At 47.6% G+C, this 21749-nt stretch overlaps 8 protein-coding genes across 8 annotated transcripts; 5 read left to right on the plus strand and 3 right to left on the minus strand.

Moving 5' to 3' along the window:
- Window positions 1–415: 415 nt before the first annotated feature.
- On the minus strand, window positions 416–2217 carry BDV37DRAFT_288254 (neutral amino acid permease; the record flags this gene model as incomplete). The annotated part of the gene is made up of 8 exons (XM_032088249.1): window positions 416–499; window positions 578–721; window positions 782–979; window positions 1027–1241; window positions 1294–1437; window positions 1488–1819; window positions 1871–1957; window positions 2021–2217. The coding sequence occupies 8 exons, from the start codon at window positions 2215–2217 to the stop codon at window positions 416–418; spliced, it is 1401 nt and encodes a 466-aa protein (XP_031936022.1).
- Window positions 2218–4931: 2714 nt separating this feature from the next.
- BDV37DRAFT_22841 (putative MFS transporter) lies at window positions 4932–7002 on the plus strand. Its single transcript, XM_032080307.1, has 5 exons — window positions 4932–5155; window positions 5211–5825; window positions 5886–6122; window positions 6186–6269; window positions 6342–7002. Exons 1-5 carry the CDS (start codon window positions 5008–5010, stop codon window positions 6542–6544), a joined length of 1287 nt encoding a protein of 428 aa, XP_031936023.1. The 5' UTR covers window positions 4932–5007; the 3' UTR covers window positions 6545–7002.
- A 322-nt stretch (window positions 7003–7324) lies between these two features.
- On the minus strand, window positions 7325–7940 carry BDV37DRAFT_275867 (uncharacterized protein; the record flags this gene model as incomplete). Its single annotated transcript, XM_032085461.1, has 2 exons — window positions 7325–7852; window positions 7908–7940. 2 exons carry the CDS (start codon window positions 7938–7940, stop codon window positions 7325–7327), a joined length of 561 nt encoding a protein of 186 aa, XP_031936024.1.
- Window positions 7941–8703: 763 nt separating this feature from the next.
- On the minus strand, window positions 8704–9952 carry BDV37DRAFT_262606 (HVSL domain-containing protein). Its single transcript, XM_032083449.1, has 3 exons — window positions 9588–9952; window positions 9312–9537; window positions 8704–9259 (listed from the first exon to the last, which is right to left on the minus strand). Exons 1-3 carry the CDS (start codon window positions 9847–9849, stop codon window positions 8839–8841), a joined length of 909 nt encoding a protein of 302 aa, XP_031936025.1. The 5' UTR covers window positions 9850–9952; the 3' UTR covers window positions 8704–8838.
- An 892-nt stretch (window positions 9953–10844) lies between these two features.
- Window positions 10845–12844, plus strand: BDV37DRAFT_262607 (uncharacterized protein). Its single transcript, XM_032083450.1, has 2 exons — window positions 10845–12193; window positions 12248–12844. Exons 1-2 carry the CDS (start codon window positions 11567–11569, stop codon window positions 12365–12367), a joined length of 747 nt encoding a protein of 248 aa, XP_031936026.1. The 5' UTR covers window positions 10845–11566; the 3' UTR covers window positions 12368–12844.
- BDV37DRAFT_262608 (uncharacterized protein) lies at window positions 12171–12844 on the plus strand. The gene has a single exon (XM_032083451.1). The coding sequence runs from the start codon at window positions 12487–12489 to the stop codon at window positions 12808–12810; it is 324 nt and encodes a 107-aa protein (XP_031936027.1). The 5' UTR covers window positions 12171–12486; the 3' UTR covers window positions 12811–12844.
- Window positions 12845–14579: 1735 nt separating this feature from the next.
- BDV37DRAFT_22929 (ER oxidoreductin) lies at window positions 14580–16923 on the plus strand. Its single transcript, XM_032080316.1, has 3 exons — window positions 14580–14810; window positions 14890–16457; window positions 16508–16923. Exons 1-3 carry the CDS (start codon window positions 14715–14717, stop codon window positions 16638–16640), a joined length of 1797 nt encoding a protein of 598 aa, XP_031936028.1. The 5' UTR covers window positions 14580–14714; the 3' UTR covers window positions 16641–16923.
- Window positions 16924–17205: 282 nt separating this feature from the next.
- On the plus strand, window positions 17206–18675 carry pex13 (peroxin PEX13; the record flags this gene model as incomplete). The annotated part of the gene is made up of 3 exons (XM_032088250.1): window positions 17206–17260; window positions 17329–17847; window positions 17912–18675. 3 exons carry the CDS (start codon window positions 17206–17208, stop codon window positions 18673–18675), a joined length of 1338 nt encoding a protein of 445 aa, XP_031936029.1.
- Window positions 18676–21749: the final 3074 nt, after the last annotated feature.

The raw sequence follows: 21749 nt of genomic DNA on the forward strand, positions 1-21749 counted from the left end.
GTGTCATCAACTCGAGCATATCCTTCCTTATCACCTTCCTGGTTAACAATCCCACATAGAAAGCCTATCTGGCCTTTGATATTAAAAGCCCGAACACCCCTGATTGGCCTCAAAGATTCTGCAGATGACAACCGTCCCTCCGGCCAGGGGTGAAGCCTACGGCAGAGCGGTGATCTGTATCTACGTGACATATTCACCGACAAAGCCCATGAGTAAGTACCCCTAATCAAGCGGCAATATCCAAGGCCGGGGGAAACTACAGTCGTTCTAGAGAATCCGGTATGTATTGGTACATATATACAAAGAGTCATACCATCAGACAGTCACAAACGCCATAAAACCCAATCCCATATCCACCGTATATCTATACGCACGCTGTATCGCATAAAACAAGGCAAGACCGAACCCTGAACCGTTACGCATTATTCGCGCAAGAGAAACTTGCACTACTCGGGTCGTCATGGATGGCTTTACCGGAGACGTAAAGGCCGAGGCCGCACTGCGTATCCATGAGCTACTGACTTTATCGGATGGGGGGTGGTATGGGGTTGGCTATAGGGTAGATTAGCAAACTCACAAGTGTGGCAGCGACGACAATAGCCATCAGGTTCACGAGGGTAAGAAGAATTTTCTTTGGAGAGGAAAACCAAAGGCCTTTGTTCATGTGCAGCCAGAACATTCCGCTGAGGCCGAAGGTGAACCAGCTGGCGAAAAGGGCAGTCTGTTATTGGTATTAGTGTGTGAACGATGGTTAGTGACTTTGAGAATGCAGTACACATACAATCAAGCCGAGAAGGTTGCTGAAGACAGGAATAGCTTCGGCAATGATCCAGGCGAGGATCCACAGACTCGCAGCAATGCCCACCCAGGAGCTGACCGCGACCCAGTCGCGCTTATGCATGCGGTCGGTACCACGGAAGATACGGATATAGATGTATTTGAAGGCGATGTGGCCGTTGATGACACCAGCAATAATGATCTAGTTTTATTAGTCATTGCGTTCGGCTTTCGAGAGCTGAGACTTACGGTTGGCAAGGCAATGCCGTAGGCAACTTTCGAGACGACAGGGCTTGCTGACCCCAGGGCAGGAGAGGCGACATCAACACCAGCGTAGCGGTAGATGACCACGGCTGCAATGATGTATAGGGAGATGTCGATACTCTGTAGTAAACACAGAGCCTTGGGGAAGTCCCGGGGGTCCTTCAACTCGGCGGCAAAGCCGAAGAAGGCGGCATGTCCAGCTGATTTGGTTAGAGATGATTGTCGATCTAGCCAAAGTGAATGACAACATACCGAAAGCGAAAACAATGTTCGTGACAGACGTGAACCCGTGGACCAGGTCGGTCTTAACCGTAACCTGCATGCTCCCGGCTCCGGGAGCTAAGATGCCAACACTGATCATAGTGATGATAACAGCCGACAGAATACTGATAAACGCTGTTGCTTGTCAATATTATCCCTAGAAAGTACGATCGAGGGTCCCTTACAAACAAGCGATAGCCAGGACATCTTGGCCAGCGTCCGAGGCAGGGACAATACAAAGGATACCACCGCTCCAACCACTCCAAAGACAATAGAGCAGGTGCCATGCTCAGTAAGGGTGTTCATAGCAATGACAAACGTGAGTATATGACTGGCCATGATGAACACTAGGAACAGTGTCTGAGTAATTCCTAGTAGTTCACGCCCAAATTTGCCCGCAAGCACCTCACCCGCATCGGCCATATTCGAGATGTGAGGGTATCTCCATTTGAATTGCCCAATCACATAACCAGTGTATGTAGCCAGGGCTCCGAAGAAAACCAATATAATGAGAGCGCTATCGATATAATGTCAGTCAATGTAACATCGTCTCCATGAGAGTACGTACGGGACTAAGCCTAAGCCGGCGACGGCCGCTGGTAAGGAAAGGACACCCAAAGACACTGTCTCGGCCACCATGAGCAAACCGCATTGCCTATGGGAAGGATTTTTTGTCAGAGATCTTGCTCAGCAGTCATTGAGGTTCCCCAGTACACACCACCACTTGAGGACCTTGTACTTGACTTCGGCAAACTCCTCGTCACCGAAGGCATCTTGCATATATGGGGATATCTCTTCTTTCTTCTCATCTATGTTGAATGATTGCTGGTCGGCGGGCATATGCTTCTCCTGCTGCTCAACCTGCTCCACATGGTTCGCAGTAGGGGATAATGAGACAATCTGAGGGGGACTCATAATGGCCGCCTTTTTGCTATGTGATGAATGAATAAGTTTACTAGAAAGAATTATGGCAAGTGGAGCTTGCGTGAGGGCAAGAGAAGAAAAAAAAAAAAAGGAAGAGAAGGGTTCCCTGCTCAGATATATAAAGGAGCTTAGAAGGTGAGGGCGAGCAGAAGAGCTGCCTGGTGAGGGAGTTGGCAGAGGAGGGTCGGGAGAAAGGGGAGCACTAAGAGGCAGTAAATCTCACAGCTCAACCTATCTTTGGCTTCCAAGCTTCTTTTTCAAATCAAGAGCGAACCATACTGACCCCGTAGACCTGCACTAACCCCAGTCTCCACAAACAGAATATCCTGTCTCAGGACTCTCAGCCTGTCATCGGTGGCGAAGATCGCTTGGTTTCAGTGGGTCACTGGCTGACCAGAACGAATCATGAAAATGCGATGTAATGGAAATTGGCAGTACCCAGTCTGGGCTGTTGGAGGCCCGCAGTCACATTCTATTGTGGATCTGGTGAAGATGGGGCGTGATAAGAGGCCGACGCCCGTTGATGCATGTTGGACACGGTGCCAGTTGTTTGGTGCAAGGGGGATTGAGAAATCGATCCCAAAACCTCAAGATAGACGCATCTAGAGATCGTTATCGACGTTCCTTTGATGTCTACATGCTCTCCATACTCTCGACCGAGTCCGGAGTACGGTTTATTCCGTCCCAAGCGGGATAAGCTTCGGCATGGCGTCGTGGACGAATGCGGACGGTCCCTTAATGTCCGCATCGTCTCCAATCATCCCGACTCAACCAGTACAGATGCAGATCTGCCGTCACTGCATGAGCACCGTGACACAATCGCTCTTCTGTGTAAACGTGTGCGAAGCTAATCGTTCAGAAATAGATGGAATGAACTCTTTGACAAGATTGTGGTTATGTAACTGAGTCATGATCTTTTACCAATGAGAAGGTAAACTAAACAAGCACTAGCAGCTTGCCATGCGACATGCTTATCTACAGAGACGCAGCTACTCAGCTGTGCTGCAGCAGGTAGAATACACCTTGGTGCCCACTGAGTGTACAGCCTTCCTTGAAGACCCCAGGAAACTTGCCTGTAGGTTCGCTTTTTTGAGTTCGCTTGCTCAACCTTATTCTGGAAGGAGAATCCCAAAAAGAAAGGAAAGAGAAAAAACTCTTCAAGTCCCCGGATGTTTCTTGCAATGATATCCAAGGTTTAAGCCAAGTGAAGGACGTGACTCGTATATACTGCTCGGCTACCCTCGGCCTCGGAAACGATTCCACAGGAACACGAAAGCATTATCCCGATTCCGACAAAAAGCTCCTATGTATGACTTCTGTACAGTACCCTAGCCAGCGGAATTTGGGCTTCACCGTAATCGTTGATCTGATAATTATTCCAAATGTGCTCGATCTCACCATGGAAAGCGTACCCCAGATCGGCTCAACCCCAGACACCAACCCCCCGCTCCATCCCCAGGGCAGCCTAAAATACCCCGGATACGACTTAATGGGGCTTTTCCGCCGGTAATTAAACTACAGAATTCCCGTGAATGGATGAAGCAATAACCATTACCAAATAATTATCCCGAGGTATCTCGAACAAGCTCTCCCGCAGTGCCCGATTGTGGATCGGTTGCGGTGTACCGCCTCGACCGGCACGGCTTTCTTCAACTTGCGGGTATTTCCACCAGGAAAACATCCGGTTCCTTGTTTGCTTTCTGGGGTCCGGGGTAGCCGCCCAGTGATGGATGCGCGATTTATCACCACCCCGGACGAATGGGAGAGTCGGTGATTCCTATCTCAATGTACGGAGTACGGAGTAGTGGGATCATATTTTTCTGGGGAAGTTTCTGTTAGTCATGGTTTCGGTGATTGTGCTGGTTTCGGTCCACAGTGGCTCCGCCCTCGTTCTGTGGGTTACCAGATAAATCAAGACTGTATCTCGCATTGCCATAAATCCAGAGGATACGCCCTCTGGGAGACAATGAGAGTGAAAATGTGGATTTGGAAAATTGTGTCTTACAGTGACACTTGACCGTGATGTCACAGACACAGTCCTCGACACGTGTCAAGGACTCATCTAGGGATTCATCCTATTCTCGGTGCTGATTTCCTTGTGTCAATGTCTATGGGTTTGAGTGAACTGGTATGAGTCTCCTCGAGTCTTTGTTGTCTATGGCGGATAAAGAAGAATAAGGCACTTCCCCATAAGCTTGACAAGGTACTCACGTTTTGAGTTGAAGTGCCTCAGAGGCTCGGCCTCTAGACCTCAGATTTAGCATTTCCGCCTCAGAGATCAAAATCCTGCCGGTGTACGGGATCTCCTTGAGAATGAACGGGAGGAGCAAGCAAAGCAAATGCCCTGCGCAGAGGTGATTCGGTACCTACCACTACTTGGTACTAGTACTTGGCCGAGTACATACAGGGCACCGATTGGCTAGCCCTATATCAGCGAACGCTACGGTTGGGCAGTCCCGTCCAACATTTCAATCGCTGGACGGCGATGTTTTTGGCTCAGATGCCAATACCTGGAGAGTCAAACTGGATGAGACTTTGCCTGGGAGTATAATTGAAGCAGGTTTATGCCTTCTTAACGAAGGTCGCCCCTCGCATCGCCAAGGCTTGAGTCAGCTCGCTTGGACCTTCGTAGTTAATTTACCCCACCACCATGTCATTCGTATTGCCGTAGCCTGGCGTAGACCCATTGCGGCTCTGGAGCCCGACGTTAAAAGATATTGAAGCATCGTCTGCCTCTTGCCTCTCCTCCTTCTACGACCTCAGTAGCGAGGATTGACAACCATGGCTACCGAGACGGAAAACGGCCGCATCGTGCAGGATACCGATGACTCGACCCCCGAGCCATCCTTCTACGATCAGAAGGATGCTCGCCAGGTTATAGGCAAAATAATTAGTTCAAACTTCGCGGTCATGGTAGCTGGACTGAATGGTCGGTATTTGTGGTCATCCGGACATATGAAAAACTCCGAACTGACCATGTGTAGACGCTGCCACTGGTGTCCTGATACCTTACATCCAACCGACCTACGACATAGGTTTGCTGCAAGTCTCATTCATTTATCTCGTCAATTTTACCGGCTGGCTTTGCGCCTGCTTTGCCAATATCCATGTCTGCTCCAGGCTAGGAACGGGGGGCACGCTACTCTTGGGCGCAACGGTTCAATGCCTCGGGTATGCACTCATGTTCTGGCACCCGCCCTATCCTCTTTTCATGGCCGCCTTCTTTTTCACAGGCATGGGTGTCGCTTTCCAGGATGCGCAGGCAAATGCCTTCACTATCACTGTGAAAAACGCTCATAGATGGCTGGGTATACTCCATGCTGTATATGGATTGGGAACTATCATTGCTCCACTGATTGCTAACACAATCGCCTCGCGGACGCCAGAATGGCATCATTACTATTTGATCGTGTTTTGCGTGGGCGTTGTGAATATCTTGCTTCTCGCTTGGACGTTCAGGCGAGGTCTTTTCCGACCTAATGTGCAAAATGCCAAGGATACCGCTGGCAGTGAATTGAAGGCTACGCTAGCTAATCGGTCGGTGTGGATCCTGAATGGATTCTTCTTCCTCTATGCTGGTGCGGAGGTGGCTTCTGGAGGTAGGATCTTAGAACATAAGCCAAGTATATATGTCTTTCGGTTTCGGCTAACCTGAACAGGATGGATTGTTCAGTTCATCGTCTCAGTAAGACATGGTGACCCGAAGAAAGTAGGTTATATCGCCTCCGGCTTTTGGACTGGCTTTACCGTGGGCCGAGTCCTGCTCGCGGACATCACACACAAATTTGGTGAACGTCGAATGGTGTTCATTTATCTCGTGCTGGCACTGGCGATGCAGCTCATGTTCTGGATCGTTCCGAGTATCCCAGTAAATGCTGTCGCAGTTTTCCTCTTGGGTAATCAACTTTGGACTTGGACACTCGCAGCAGAAACTGGTGAAATGCTGACAATTCAAATAGGATTCTTCATTGGACCGTTTTACCCTGTTGGACTGTATGTTCTTACCGAAATCGTGCCCCCGGAGCTACATGTCGGGGCGATAGGTATGTTGACTGAGCATCGTCTTTTTGCACATTTTACAGACTCAGTACCGTTTTGCTAACCCTCTGGAACAGGGTTCACTGCGAGTCTAGGACAAGCTGGCTCGGCCGCTTTCCCCTTCATGACAGGCGCAATAGCCTCGAAAGCGGGTGTTCAAGTCTTGCAACCGATCATGGTCGGCTTGCTTATTGGTATCGGCATATTTTGGGCCTTTATTCCCAAAGAGGGGAAAATAAGGCTCGAGGACGACGACGAGAACGGTCGACTTGCAAACTAGGATAAGCAGGCGACCTTGTCATTGATACAAATTCGGATATGGATTTTGCCCTTTTAAACAATTGCTGCATTGAGAAAATTTTTTGTTATGACTAGATTGTTCAGAATCATTTTTTTGTCCCGCACAAAATGCAAATCCATGAAGAAATACCAGGGCTACTGAACGGGACATGTTTCCGTCACTGCAATGGTGGTTAATTCCTCAAGGAATGGTTTTACCTCCGACCACTGAGCGATTTGCAGTGAGGTTGATATCCCATGTCAATAGCTTGCGTAGCTAAGTTTTTAGATTGCTTAAGTGTCGCAACCAGATATATTCAACATCAATGGCTAATTGTGTCAAGACACATGGTTGATATCTAGGTGATGGTCCCACGTCGCTTGGGCACCGATGGAAACTTGGAGTTACATCTAAACTAGTACACTGGCCGTGCGATGTCTCGAACCGTACGAAAGAGCGCCCTGCCTCACATGAAAAAATTAGCATTACGGCCTCCACATTGACGACATTCATAACTTAGTGGGAAATAGCTCAGAGAGAAGATTAAGTCGTCATAGCCTTACACATCCGTAGATGGTATGGCGATCCGACTAAGGATGACTGATACGAAAAGTTTCATCATAGCTGAAGAACCAGGGTCAAGGGGAGGAGACTCACGAAACATTAGATAGGGGTTCAGAACCCCCGACCGTAATCGGGCAATGGTGGGTTCAAATAATGCCGAAAGTTCACTATGAATACTAGTTCTCCATTCTCTATTTTCGTCGAAGAACCCAACAGCTAATCTTCATACGAAACGATCCTGCGACCAGCCAAATGAGAATGATAACCTGATGGAGAAGACTTGTGAGTACCCCCAGAAGCGTCTTCATCATAATCCAGCGTAGGGTTCGTGCTGTTATCTACGGTCTGGTTTCTGGTCGCTGACTGCCTGGTATTGGACTGCAGGGCTCTCGCTTGTTGATCCTCGCCTGTCGATTGATCAGTTACACCGACATTAGATCGCTTCTCAGCAGTGTCATTATCATCTGCTTGATTGTCCTTAGATTCATAGGATTCAGAAACTTTCAGAGTCTCCTCCTCCTCTTCCCTAAGTTGTCTTTCGCGTAAAAGTGAGTGTATCTCACTATGTCTGAATATTTTTATCTGCTCGTCCGTCAGGGTGCGCTTCACACCATCGGGGTAGTATCCAAGGTCATCATCATCGTCTGCAAGCTCGTCTGCTACATTTTCATTGGATGCATACTCAGATACGAGAGACTGGGCACTTCCGGGAAAGTGTTTAGCTTGAAATGCCTGCAGGTCTTCCTATGGCGAAGGGGGTCAGTGAGATGAGGTCAGGACAACATAGGACAAAACTCACTATCGTTACAGGTGGGATGTGCAATGCAGACATTTTGGTTGTTATCTGCAATACAAACCTACTCACACGATCCAAGTCATGCGTGGATGCAGTATAACGGATCGACGTGGCAGCAGGGTGTCTACTCCAACAGTTTGAGGACGGGAGGAAATCGAAAGGACGCGTCTCTTGGCGCGACAACCAGGCTTGTAATCTTACACCTGGGCCGTAATTTACCTATCCTGAGGCATCCGTATTTTATCTCGTACATTTTCCTTCTGGAGGGATTCCATTGAAATGTTATCTAACAATAAAAAGTCCCTAGAAAAGCGAATCAAGAGACTTTTGTGACTCGATGATCCTACCTTCACAACAAGATTCTGGAAGGTGCGATAGACATAACAACCCATTTTCTAGACCTACCTGTATCCCTATCGCATCTACCCCAGAAGTCTAATGATAATTTTATGAGGTCTTGCTTCTGGTATGTACATAGTTCATATTGAGACAAGTGTTGATATTATAGAAGCCCGACGTCACCAGATAAGCACGAATCACAGTAGTCGAAGCGCACTGTAATCATCAATCTGGGATCCTAGTCATTGGATCCCCTTTCCCTCTTTTCTTGATATGCCTTGACTGCAACGCAGGTTTCATGATATTACCAGTAGTGCTACCACGATGAATATATCATGCCCTACATAGAATTTTCCTCGGCAGCCGATCATGAACTTCTGAACTTTATTAAGCAACCTTTTTCTCCTTCGATTCCATCCTCTTATTATATTATGCGCGCTTGGATCGCTGGGACAGATTTGAATACAGTGACTAGTGGCTAGTCAGCTGATCCTGCAGCTGGTCATCCAGAAGCTGCACAGTTAGTGTTAATGCAAGGCGTCGAGCCATTAATATGTCACGGGAGAAATAAAATTCTCCGTTCCTTTCTAACTAATTACCCCAGGAGACTAGCAAGCGGCATACTCGTTATATTGTTGCCGATTTTCACCTTCACGCAGTCAAAGCAGACACTCAACTCACGTAGTCCTCGAAGTTCTATCTTTGCGATCTGGTCCCTTTCATCGGGAGAGGGCTCCGTTAAGCTCCAAGCCAACGAGATGTGAAAGCAGTGGGAGTAGTCTGTAGAATCACCTTGCTGCCATTGCATAGGGGTGCTAGAGTCTGCATCTGCGTTCAAGATATGCGGTGAAGTCTCATAGAGCGATGGTTGGCTAAATAAAGCCAGCGATCGATTTGAGAGTTTCAGAAGGCGGTTGAGGGCGTCGTTTTCCGGCGTTTTGACTCGCAGAACATAGAACCACCGTGTCTTTTCATAATTGGACACACAGTGTAAGCCTTCCGTTGTAACATTGAACCTTGTGCGATGTCAAATCTTTAGAGTCCTGTAAGGGGGAAAAGGCAACTTACGCTCGTATGTTTGAATCTTGAATGGCGCATTGAAAAATTTCCAAAAATGACTGCCTCTGCTCAGTCCGAAGAACAACTGGCCTTGAGAGGCTGATATGCAGTGGGAGTTGTGCGCCAAGATCACTTCGCAGTAAGCTATTGAGCTCCACTTTGCTCTTTCTAAGCTTCCCCTCTATCTGCGCAATAACATTGCTCAATACGGACAGCTCTCCTCTTGACGGATACCCTGCTCATGTTAGCTCCCTAATCAGGAATAGTAGGAGATTGTAACCATACACTCTAAATAGATATGAGTCGGCCAGTTTCCTTCAACATGCGGAATAGCCCTTTTACGGCCCCCATGGAGGCTTGGATCATCTTTTACACTAATACGAGTGCTCGATGCATATAGATCATGGAAGGCTTTCGGTAGTGGAGGGAGGGATGAAGCCAGCGTGGCAGTGTTTTCCTGCCGCAGTCGCTTGGCTGGTCTTGGAGAAATTTCACTATGTGGAGTATCTTCCTCGGACTCTGAATCCGAATATTGCACCAACGCCATCAGGTGGTGGGTGTCTCGTTGGGAAGAAATGTGTTGTTGTTCACAAGCCAAGAAAGTGTGGGTAAGTTTCGGTATTTTGGTGCGCCAAGCCTGCGGCTTTCTGCACCCCAATGAGACATTGACAATAGATAATTTCGTATATGCATCTTGACAATGCACTAGGAATAGGTGATTGTCGCCCCGTTCAACTTATTGATATCAGAATTGGAACTAGTCTGCTATCACATTTGCAGCGCCTTGCATCTCGGGCTGCTGGTCATATAACAACCTGACTGATAGAGTTACTCGACTGGAGAACTGAGCAAGAACATGAGCCAGGGCTCCCATACCATTCGGACCCCGAAGCTTTCTGAGCCCTCTCAGGTCTCCATCCTCGTGTACTCGCATTACAGGCCGGTTTTATATATTTTATAGGTCAGAAAAGTTAAATACTCGTGATGATGATCGTGGGGAGAAAGTGAAAGTCAACCCGATCTCGTGACTTAGAATTAATGACTATATTTAGTTCCTCAATTTCTCTATTTACAGGATCTGGATTTATTCTACTAAGCAGTAATCTAAGGATGCCTCAGGTTTCCAGCAGTGTTTCACTGAAATCCCCCGAAAGTTATTTACATACGTTCTGGAGCTTCGCGCATAGTGTAGATGTTAGAATAGAAATAAAGTGAACGGTCCTGAATGTAAAATTGGTCCCTTGAATTTTATCAGGAACCGGTGGCTCGTGCGAGGTGATTAACTCAGTAAACGTCATGGAAGCAAATTCCACGGTTCTTCTAGACCCTCGCTAGTACGACATCACAGAGTAGTACCTGTACTAGCCAACCTACTACGCTATACTAGTCCTTTTAATGCGACGTGCACGGACACTCTGATTGTACTAGTGCTTAAACTTCGAACTGATTCTTCCTACGAGGACTTCTCTGGAGTAAATGCTTCGGGTGATGGTCGGATAAGAGGAAATATACGCCTCATCCGGTGGAAACCGTACGATCAGTTATGACGTGACTATAAATATGATCTGCGGTCCACTTTAGTCATGCAGCCCAGTCAGATGCTCAAGAACCGTTGGTTGGTGCTGACTACTCGTAAGGTTCAGTGCCTTTTCACAGGTGCCGAGGGGGGTCAGGAAAATTTCATGAATCCGTGGAAGAACAACTTTGGGCAGTAAAAATTCTGCCAAATCTCTGAGGTCAACCATCTAGACTCTCATCCTTTCATCATCGAGACCAGTGAAATGTAACCAAAAGGGCCTAGTCTTCCGGACAGATCCTTACGCTAGACTCGATGTGGCGAAACCGCTAAGCCTATACAAGGCTGACGTGCCACTGTTATCGATAAGCCTCCCCCCCGGACCGTGCGGGATCATCATACGCAAGTCGTCACGTCACTCTCGGCCACCGATGACTCTTCCTTATATTATTACTGTCTGTCAAGAGTGTTCTTCTTCATCCTCTTAGTATCTATCTCCTTATTTATCTTGGTCAAAGATTTCACACCAGAATACCACAATATCAAAGGTTTGCGCGCCTGTGAACTACAATTTTCCACTTTCAATACAAGCCCCACTTCAGATAGTGACATTAAACGCACTATCACAATAGCGTCCGTGTGCTATCGCCTACCTGCATACATCTATTCAACTCTATTCAGCCATCTGAGCTGTCAGGAGACAGGTCTCGAACTTATTCTACGACAGCTTCACCGTCTATTCAATAGCATGGCCTCCACCGGAGAAGCCATCTATATGACACCCTACTCGCCCTACCCTTCTCATCACCAGCAGGATTTGGACCTGAACATGAACAGCTCCTGCTGCCGTTACCTCTCAGCTTCACCAAGTCGCCAGTCACTTCGACGCCAGCGATCCTCGTCGATCCCTTCGATTTGCTTTGACGGATATCTCGAGCACCTCCCCGTCGAGCCAAAGAAGAAACGCGAGTGCACCAGTTACTACAACAATCACCCCCGCCGTCACTCTCGCGGCCCACGACGCACAATGAGGTATTCCCGAGACAGTCAACTCGTCAATCCTGACGTCATCGATCGCCTGGATAGTGCTGGCTTTTATCAGTATCATCATGAAGGGCCATACGATGCAGTATACCCGGAAAGGAATTTCGACAGCAAGTTGAGCCCCGTCGAAGCCGTCAAAAGAACGAACGAGGAAGCTTTGAAGGCCACCCCCGAGAATAAGATTAAAGACAGCATTAACAGTCATCGTCCTCTCGATGGGGTGGCTTTCTATCCACCTGGTACTACGGATAGGGAAGGACAAATTTATAACTACGAGGAGGGTACCAATATGATGAACGACTATGGTAACTTTATGCGCTGCCCCGGCTTGGTAAGTACTCACTCATGTATCTTGTTACGACAAAGCACTAACCTCTTTTGACAGAAATTCACCGAAGAAGACTTCAAGAATGATCCTTTCTACAACACGCCACTTCCAAAGCCATTCGCCTCCCTCAGAAGGGTACTAAGCCTGCGTCGCAGAAACCGCAGGAGTACCCAGTGAGTGAATTCGACTTCTCCATCTCCGAAGGTTATTTAAGGGATATATAAAGGGTTAAGATTGATAAATAGGGCTAGGATGTCAGGGATTTGACAACACAATATGATACCTCATGTTTTGTTATGTACTTCAGCATCATGCTGACCACGGAATGGGCTGATATATGGGTTTGTTCGGAGTTTTGGGCATGGAGTGATGGATTGATTATCTTTCATGTTGTTCGGCTTTCTGTAATTATAAATGTCCGTCAAGATCTCAACGTGCTTCCTCCTATCCCCGTTGAACTTGATCATGGTCATGATTGGGCATGTTTAATGTTGTCCGAATCTACTCCTGTACCCACTGCCCATCAGAGAACCAACTGGACTTTCCTTGCCTCTCGGATGCAACATCACAAGTCCGATCGAGTGCAATCGAATCAACTTACTTCTACCTCTCGGATATGACAATGAATCCGATAGAGGGACACTTTACGAAAAACTACACTGCCAGTAGTAACTTCCACTCCGTAGTAACGTAAGAATCTTACTATGCATATGTTCCGTTGACACGGGCGTACACCACCGGAATGAATAATTTACATTTTACCAATGAAATCCATACATAAGGCGAGTTCGCGTAATATATTCATCGAACGAGAAAAACTTAGCCATGCATAACCTTGTAAAATAATCTCGGGCAGTAAGAGTGTGGGCCAGTGGTACGTCCAGAATGTCCTAATTATGAAATCGCTTGTATCAATACCAATCACAAAGTATAAGTATGGACGATCTCTACTAGTAGCTGTTCACCGAAGGTAACCAAAATATACGATACGTAATGAGGAGGGGGAAGGGGGTTAAGCGAGCAGTGCGAGAATGCGGAATTAGCGTATGAGTGCGTAGAGCAGCATTGCTACTGTGAGGGGTCTCCATGCTCCAGCTCGCCCTTGCATGTACCCCAATATATTAGCAGCTTGGGCAGTTGATGGGCATGCCCAACTTTAATTATTGCTCTCCAAAACGGATAGCCGTAATCCTTTTCAACTACTTTTTTTCAGTACAGAGTAGCATTAGGTCTTCTTTGGAGCTTGGGAAAAAAAAGAGGGGGGGGGGGGGGGGAGGAAGAAAAAAGAAAAAGAAATCCCCTAAAGCAAAGGAGGGAAACTTCAAGTTGTACCTAGTGCAAGCACTTTGAGTACTATAGATGATGTGAGAATTTGGTCCCGCCCTAAACTACGGTTTCTACCAGCAAGATCACGGATAAATACATAGATATAAGTCATGTGTATGCCCTTACTTCACCGTAAAAAGGATTGAGCTCGAGCTCTTAGGGCTGGATTGTCTCCACGAGATGCCAAGATTGTTGGATCTGGGGAGAACTGTACGCGCATGCTTGGCGCAATCAGGATCGTCAAAATGGCACTAAGGCTTTTAGGATCAGGGTTCCTTTCAGAGCCGGGGGGGAAAGTGTCACGCCATTTAGCAGAGGAGGGTTCCCAAGGATTCAAGGACACTATGATTCGGTTGGGCCTCATACATTATGATTCTAGTGAGATGCCTCTTGCAGAGCACACTTGATTAGTAGTCTGAATACTATGTTAGCTTGCTACTGTCCATATTGCTAAATCATCTTGTTTAGCACTGGGATCCCCTGTATACCTACCACTGCATTAAAACAACTCTATTCTTACCGCATTGTTTACAGTACAAGTCTTTTGTTAGCGTATTTACCTCGTTATACATGTTCCAGAAGATGTCACGACATGTATCCTTAATTTGTCTCTCTTGTTATTTCCCTATTTATAACAGGATCATCCTTGTTTATTATTATCTCATATAACTTGAAACAACAAGGGAGGACCTTCTTTGTTTCAATTGAAGGTTGAGGACTGTAGAAACATAGATGGGGCGCTAGCGAATGGAACTGCTTCGAAAAAGGCTTGGCGGAGATTATTGAAGGAGGACAACTATTGATAATCATCCGATGACTGTCATGCAACTCCGCCACCAAGGACAGCTTGTCAACTTCTCTCGCTCTACTCCTTCATAACTCGCCCAATCCGCTCATTCTCTTTTTAATATTTTCTCGGTCGCGTTGAATTTTGTCGCATCTTTTTGCTTTTTTGTTCTCGTTCATTTAAACCCTGATAGACATACATAGCAGTGGATCATTGTTGACAGAAGATCATGAGCTTAAACCCTTGATCTGATTGACAATTTCGAGGCCCACTGTTTGTGTTTCTCATGTGAAGAGAACGGATTTACACAACCGATAGACACTTAATTTTCTATACACCCACACATCCATTACAATTGTTTTCTTGCATATTGTTCTCCGGATTTTTTTTTTTTTTTAAAAAAAAAAAAAAATGCATTCTGCAGCCAAAGTATTTTATTTGGCTGTGTTTGCCTTCTTGAGGCTCGCCAATGCCGAGTCGCAACATCATGACCAGAATACATGCGCCGTGAGTTACACTATATATATAGAAATCGGATTTAGTCTTCACTTATTGAGCCCCATTTGCTAACCTATGCGCTGTTTAGATCGACCCTAAAGCCACGGTCTCCGACGCCTGCGTCTCCTACAACAGCATTGATTCGTTGAACGACCAAGTCTACCCTCTCCTCCAATCTATAACTCAAGATACCGACTTCTTCTCATATTATCGACTTAATCTTTTCAACAAAGTCTGCCCCTTTTGGTCAGACGAGAATAGCATGTGTGGGAACATTGCATGCTCCGTTACTACCATCGAGTCGGAAGAGGATATCCCACTACCATGGCGCGCAGAGGAACTAAGTAAGCTCGAGGGTCCGAAAGCTGGTCATCCTGGGCCCGGGGTTCGGAAGGAGAGACCTGGCGATCGACCACTTCAAGGTATGCTTGGAGAAGGTGTCGGAGAAAGTTGCGTGGTTGAGTACGATGATGAGTGCGATCAGCGAGACTATTGTGTTCCGGAGGACGAAGGGGCGAGCGCTAAAGGCGACTATGTCAGTTTGCTTGATAACCCGGAGCGATTTACGGGATATGCAGGAATGGGAGCCCACCAGGTGTGGAATGCAATTTACCGTGAGAACTGCTTCTTGAAGTCGACACCGGAACAATTGGAACTGTCTCCGAACCCTCAGTTTGGAGAGCTTCAGGCTGTCAATGACTTGCGCAATGTCCTCCAGAATGAGCTGAAGCGCGCAGAGGGATTGCCGCTGGACAATGAGTGCCTCGAGAAGCGGGTCTTCCACCGGGTCATCAGCGGTATGCATGCATCCATTTCGACCCATCTTTGCTGGGACTATTTCAACCAGTCTACCGGTCAATGGAACCCGAATTTGCAATGCTTCAAGGAAAGATTGCACGACCACCCGGAGCGAATCTCGAACTTGTACTTCAACTACGCCTTGGTGTCCCGCGCCGTCGCCAAATTACGGAAGCACCTCGAGAATTATACATACTGCACCAGCGATCCCGTCCAGGATGCAGACACTAAGGAGAAGGTGTCCCTCTTGACTTCGGCTCTTGCAAACCGGCCACAGATCTTCGATGAGAACTTGATGTTCCAGGATCCAAGTGCCATCGGCTTGAAGGAAGACTTCCGCAACCGGTTCAGAAATGTGAGCCGCTTGATGGATTGTGTTGGATGCGATAAGTGCCGACTATGGGGGAAGCTGCAGGTTAATGGATATGGCACGGCCTTGAAGGTCCTGTTTGAGTACGACGAGACCAAGAATGGAGAAAACCCTCCTTTGCGCAGGACAGAACTTGTGGCTTTGGTCAACACTCTAGGTCGCATCTCTCACAGTGTGGCGGCTATTAGGAGCTTTCATCGTGCTATGGATGTGCAAGATGGAGAGACTCTTACAATTCCCGCTGACGTGTCGTCAGTAAAGAACCCCAAGGGCAAGACCACAAAACGTCTTATCAAGGACGGCGGTACGACGTTCTACTATGAAGATGATGATGACGATTTTCAGTATCTTACTGAAAAGCTCCCATGGGAGCGGGCGCCACGAGGCGAGAATGACGGCTTCCTAGACGACCTCCGCTCGGAGTTTGAGGTTTTTTGGAATACATTCGTCTACGTCTTGAGGAGCTGGGCCAATATTCCCCAGACCCTGTAAGTATTCTTGATGCGAGTTATAGCACCTGGGTACTAATAGCCATTTGACACAGATTTGAAATTTCCACTCTAGAGTTTAACCGACTCTGGAATTATTGGCTGGGACTTCCCGTGCCGCCACGGTCTTGGAAAATTAAACGGCCAACGGAGCCGGGGATGCAGAGCCGCGACGAGCTATGATCAGGGGGTGTTTTGTCGCGTATACATTCGGTGCTCAGGTTGTTTGTGGATTATTTGACTGTACAGTAGCAGAGGATCTCTTCATTGGCGTTTCTTAGGCGTTGTTAACAACCAGCGGATGCACATCTTCGGAGTTCAGGGTGTATATTATGTGGGTGTGAACAGCTTTGGATGTTTAAGACCTATTCACCGAGAGTCCAGGCTTGGATGAATGAATGTCTTTTGAATATTAATGTTCTTAAACGGTTTTCTAGAAGCTCGTATCAACATAATCATATGAACCTCCCAAACTTCGGACTTCGTTCGGCGTTCTCCGTCGGCAAGGCTTCCGTTAGAGCCTCGGCATTTCCGGGCACATGCACCGAACTTTTCGATTTCTCCTCGTTTGCGCCTCCACCGCTCTCAGACCCCATCGTCCCCATCTCCACCATTCACTCTCCTTCTCCTTCCCCATCTCTAAGCTTCCACTATCTACCTCACCATTAGCATAGAGAGCCCTGCTTAGTGTCTCCGCTTGGGTCGATCTCGATGCCAGGCTGCTGATTGATCATCTCCAATACAACATATGGCATCGGTTTCGCCACCTAAGCCTTGGGAGAGAGCAGGTGCCGCAGCAAGTGGTTAGTCATTGTCAACTTACCGATCTACCATCCTCTCCTTGACCTTTACTCACACGATATTTCACTAGGGAACGTATTGTCAGCACCACCTACTGGCGGCCCAGTCGCGTCTTCTGCGATGACTGCCACAGCCGCGGCGCCAGCCGCGACCACATCTACAACCGCCTCAACAGCATCTACCGCCCCCGACCTTCCCTCTCGTCCTAACACGCTAAACGCCGTTGTAAATCGCACCGCATCAAACTATTCGCCGTATGGTGCCTCCCGGATTGGAGCTAGCCCATACGGAGGGTACGGTGGCTATGGCTCGTACTCCTCGCCATATTCCCGTTTTGGCAGCATGGGGTCAATGTACGGAGGTTACGGAGGTTATGGCGGCATGTACGGTGGAATGGGAGGAATGGGAGGGATGGGTGGGATGTACGGCGGCATGCCTGGTGATCCCAACGACCCCAACAGCTTGACCAATTCTTTCAGTCAAAGCACACAAGCTACGTTTCAGATGATCGAAAGCATTGTGGGCGCATTCGGTGGATTCGCCCAGATGCTTGAGAGCACCTATATGGCAACTCATAGTTCATTCTTTGGTATGTTGCGATCGTCTAGTCTATTCGGCGGTGAAACCTGCGATTTACTAATGCCTCTTTTTAGCAATGGTGTCTGTCGCAGAGCAGCTCGGAAACCTGCGTACTGCCTTGGGATCGGCCCTCGGAATCTACACTATGATTCGATGGTTCAAGACGTTGATTGCTAAGATTACCGGCCGCCCTCCCCCGGCGGATGCCACTTCTCTGACTCCCGCTGCCTTTGCGGCATTTATGCACGGTCGGAGTTCGCCGGCTACCCTTCCGGATGGCTCTCCCGCACCCCCTAAGCCATCGAAGAAACCATTCTTTATGTTCCTCCTTGCTGTAATCGGACTTCCTTACTTGATGAGTAAACTCATCAAGTCGCTTGCGCGCTCCCAAGAAGAGCGCCAGAAACTCATGATTGGGCCAAACGGCGAACCCATTCAACAGGCACCATTGGATCCTTCGAAGCTCGACTTCTGTCGGGTCCTGTACGACTACACTCCTGAGACCCAGGAAACCAACGGCATTGACTTGGCCGTGAAGAAGGGCGATATCGTCGCTGTTCTTAGCAAGTCAGATCCCATGGGCAACGCATCGGAATGGTGGCGATGCCGTGCTCGGGACGGCCGGGTCGGGTATCTCCCCGGGCCATATCTGGAGACTATCCAGCGGAAGCCACAGCAGCAGGCGATCACATCGGGCGGCGAGGCAAGCAGCCGTACCAACAGCATGCAAGCGAGCGTCTCGGAGGAAATCCCGGCAAACGAGAAGAAGCCTGAACTTAAAGGAAAGATGGGCGACATCTCTCCCGAAAGCTTCCAGAAAGGTGCTTTCTACTCGTAATGCCTGAGCGGATTTGATATGCCATGCTTTTATTTCTTACTTCTATCATTAGTCCACGAGCAGGAGGTCATGTCGGGTCGACTCCCTTGCAGCATGGATCTTACTACTAATGGGCGGGACCTCATGACTACTTCACTACTGGATATTCAAGCGTTTTGGGTGCTTAGAGGTATACGGATTCTTTTCATGTTTCTCTTTTCTTTCTCATGTTCAGCGGCCAGATGACTATTTATATTATTTTATACTTCATACCGTGTACAGATTACCATTGTTTTCCTTTTGTTGTCAGGAACAAAAATTGACCGGTTGACCAGAGCGCCACACACATCTTCCTAATAATAAAGTAAGACCAATGCCTATGTAGACCAACAAGTTAGTAGTAACCAACAAAACCAAACAGAACCACAGGTAAATCGAGTCATGATGGCCGTCCAACTAACCAATACCGGAAATCTCCACGACTCAACATTCCTTATCAATATGTAACTGAACTAACGATCCAAACGTAAAAGACCCTCCTCCGTTCATCCCCCAACTCTATTCTCCATCCGGCAAAACAATCCGTCCAGTGCCCTGCCGTGCAACTACACCGTTTACCCGCGCGACATCGACGTCCTCAGTCCATTTGCCTCGATTCGATAAAGAGTCGTGGCGGGAAGAGGATATTCATTAGCTTGCCGATTGGGTGGCTGAGAGGGAGGTTTATGTACGCAATTTACGCGTGTATGTCTGTACGTAATTTTTTACTACTATAACCTTTCCTGACCAATTAGCTTAGCTGGTGATGGGTTCGGTATATAGTTCTAACTAACTATACATATATGTCGATTATTAAGATGTTCTTCAATGAGTCCATGTTGATGATTGCGGGGTGGGATGAAATGGGGTATATATACATATTTTGTAGGAGGGCGGGTACTAGTATAGAAAGGACCAGAGGTATCTTGTATCTTATATTCAACACTACCCTTCGATTCTTATGAATTTGTATAGTACAGTGCCCCCCCGTACATACACAGTACTGTTGAGAAAATACAGTGGTGCATACATAAAATATAGATGAGAGTACTAATAGTATCTAGTAGTATGTACCTACGCCAACGCCTCCGGGAAACTTCACGCATACCCCCCCTTCCAGATATGCAGTAGAAATGCCACTGATGCAATCGATAAGAAACTCAGTGGCGAAACTGTGGCAAAGAACAGAGGATTATGCATGTTGTGTTGTAAAAAAAAAGATGAAGATGGTGGCAGCGAAGCGTACTAGTCCGCGGAAGCCTCTTCATGGTTCCCCATTTAGAACGCGAGCAAAAGTACCGATACGATAGTATTGCATGATATGCATGGAAACCACTAGGATTTTGGTATTTATTTCCCCTTGTGACCTGAGGATCGCTCTTTCCGGACGATCACTCCGGATACGGTGATTGGATTACATCATGCTAGGCTCTGCAGTTTTGGTGGAGGGTTTTGATGCCCGATATGAGGGTCTGGATTGGGGGGCTTTTTTTCTTTACTTTTTCTTCTTCTCATTACGGGTCTGTTGCGTAGTTTGTTATAGTTATTTTCATGATCTGAGATCTCGGAAGAATGGGGAATTGGAAGGGGTGTTTGCTGCGCGTCGGGCTGTAAGGATTCTCTTTTGATATTAGGTATGTATGCGATTATTTCTCTTGGGCGAAGGTACTAGTGACAAAGTACGAGAGATTCCGGGGGGTTTAATTTATATAGAGATCGACAATCCAGTCAGAAGCGATGTTGGGACCTGAAACCACCGGCTCTGGCGCTTTGATCTGCAGCTGAACGAACCGTGGCGGACTATCCTTGAGACAAGGAAGCTGAGCGCCAGTGGCCCAATCGGGGAAGGAAGTGGGATCCAGCCCCATCTCTTGTTGTCTCAGTGTAACTGGATGGCTGTTTATTTGATTCAGGTGCGGATAATATTTCCGGCCTGGTCTGCTGGCTGGTGCTATTAGTCAGTTCTTCTTAGCATTTGTCATTTGTCATTTGTCTGGTCGAGTGGCAAATGTTTGTGTTGACTGGCAATCAAGTCGTAAGTGTGGCCTTGTTACGTAGCAGTAGTATTATAGTCATGGTTGACGACAAAATTCAAGTAGTCTTAGGGTCCAACAAATTCTCAATTCAATTTCCTGCCTGTGTTGAGGGGCCCGAGCGGACCAGCGAGGTTCTTGCATGGTCCTCTGTCCGACGTGGCTCTTCTCCACTGGGGTTGACCCTGGCGTGGTACCCGTTGATGTTTTTCGTTTAATTCCTTGCACTTCGTTTCTCGTTGACATTTTTGGATTAGAGGTCCGCTCACAGCCAGCTCCACAGGTTGCCCCTCGTACCTGACAGGGTAGGAAGCGTCGCTCGCTCTTGCGTTTCATCTAGCTTAGACTGTGTGTGTCTCATGTGTTGTCTGCCGTTATCTTGGAGTATACATGATAGACTCGAACTTGGATCTCACTTATGGGAGTTGCGCGATACGGTGACACTGCGGGGGTCTGCTTTTGGAAAGCCCCTAGTAAGCCTTTTGTACACCATGAAGCCAATTAGTTAGTCTCTCTTCGAAGTTAGCGACTTTTGTTTTGTGTGTGTGAGTTCGCATTTGCATGTCGGATGGGTGCGATATCGTGGAGCTGCTAAGGGCGGCACGGACCGGGCCGCTGTTGTACGGAGGGAATCCAACAGTGACAGGGGTTGTGGAGAATAACAGAATGTGTCATGGTATGTATCTGCTGCGATGTATAGCACGAGTGGGTCACGGTGAGAGATACTAATTCGATGAATGCGTTGTAAGCTAACATCGCCCTTGTGATGGAGGTTCGACGCAGCAGAATTCTATGTTGCAGGCTAGTTTGATGTCCTTCTGAGACCGTGCTGGGTTAGCTGCGGTAACTTCACGATCCTTAACGATATGCTGTGAAAGGTACTTAACGATACTGCGTAGGGATGGTAGTAGAACAGGACATTGAACAGACATGGCAAGTACGTCACCACAGAACCGCAATCCTTGTCGCCAGAGTCCTGTACACTTTGGTTTTTTTTTTTTTTTTTTTTTTTTTTTTTTTTTT

Source organism: Aspergillus pseudonomiae (genome assembly GCF_009193645.1).
Source record: "Aspergillus pseudonomiae strain CBS 119388 unplaced genomic scaffold BDV37scaffold_113, whole genome shotgun sequence".
NCBI classification, from domain to species: Eukaryota; Fungi; Ascomycota; class Eurotiomycetes; order Eurotiales; family Aspergillaceae; genus Aspergillus; species Aspergillus pseudonomiae.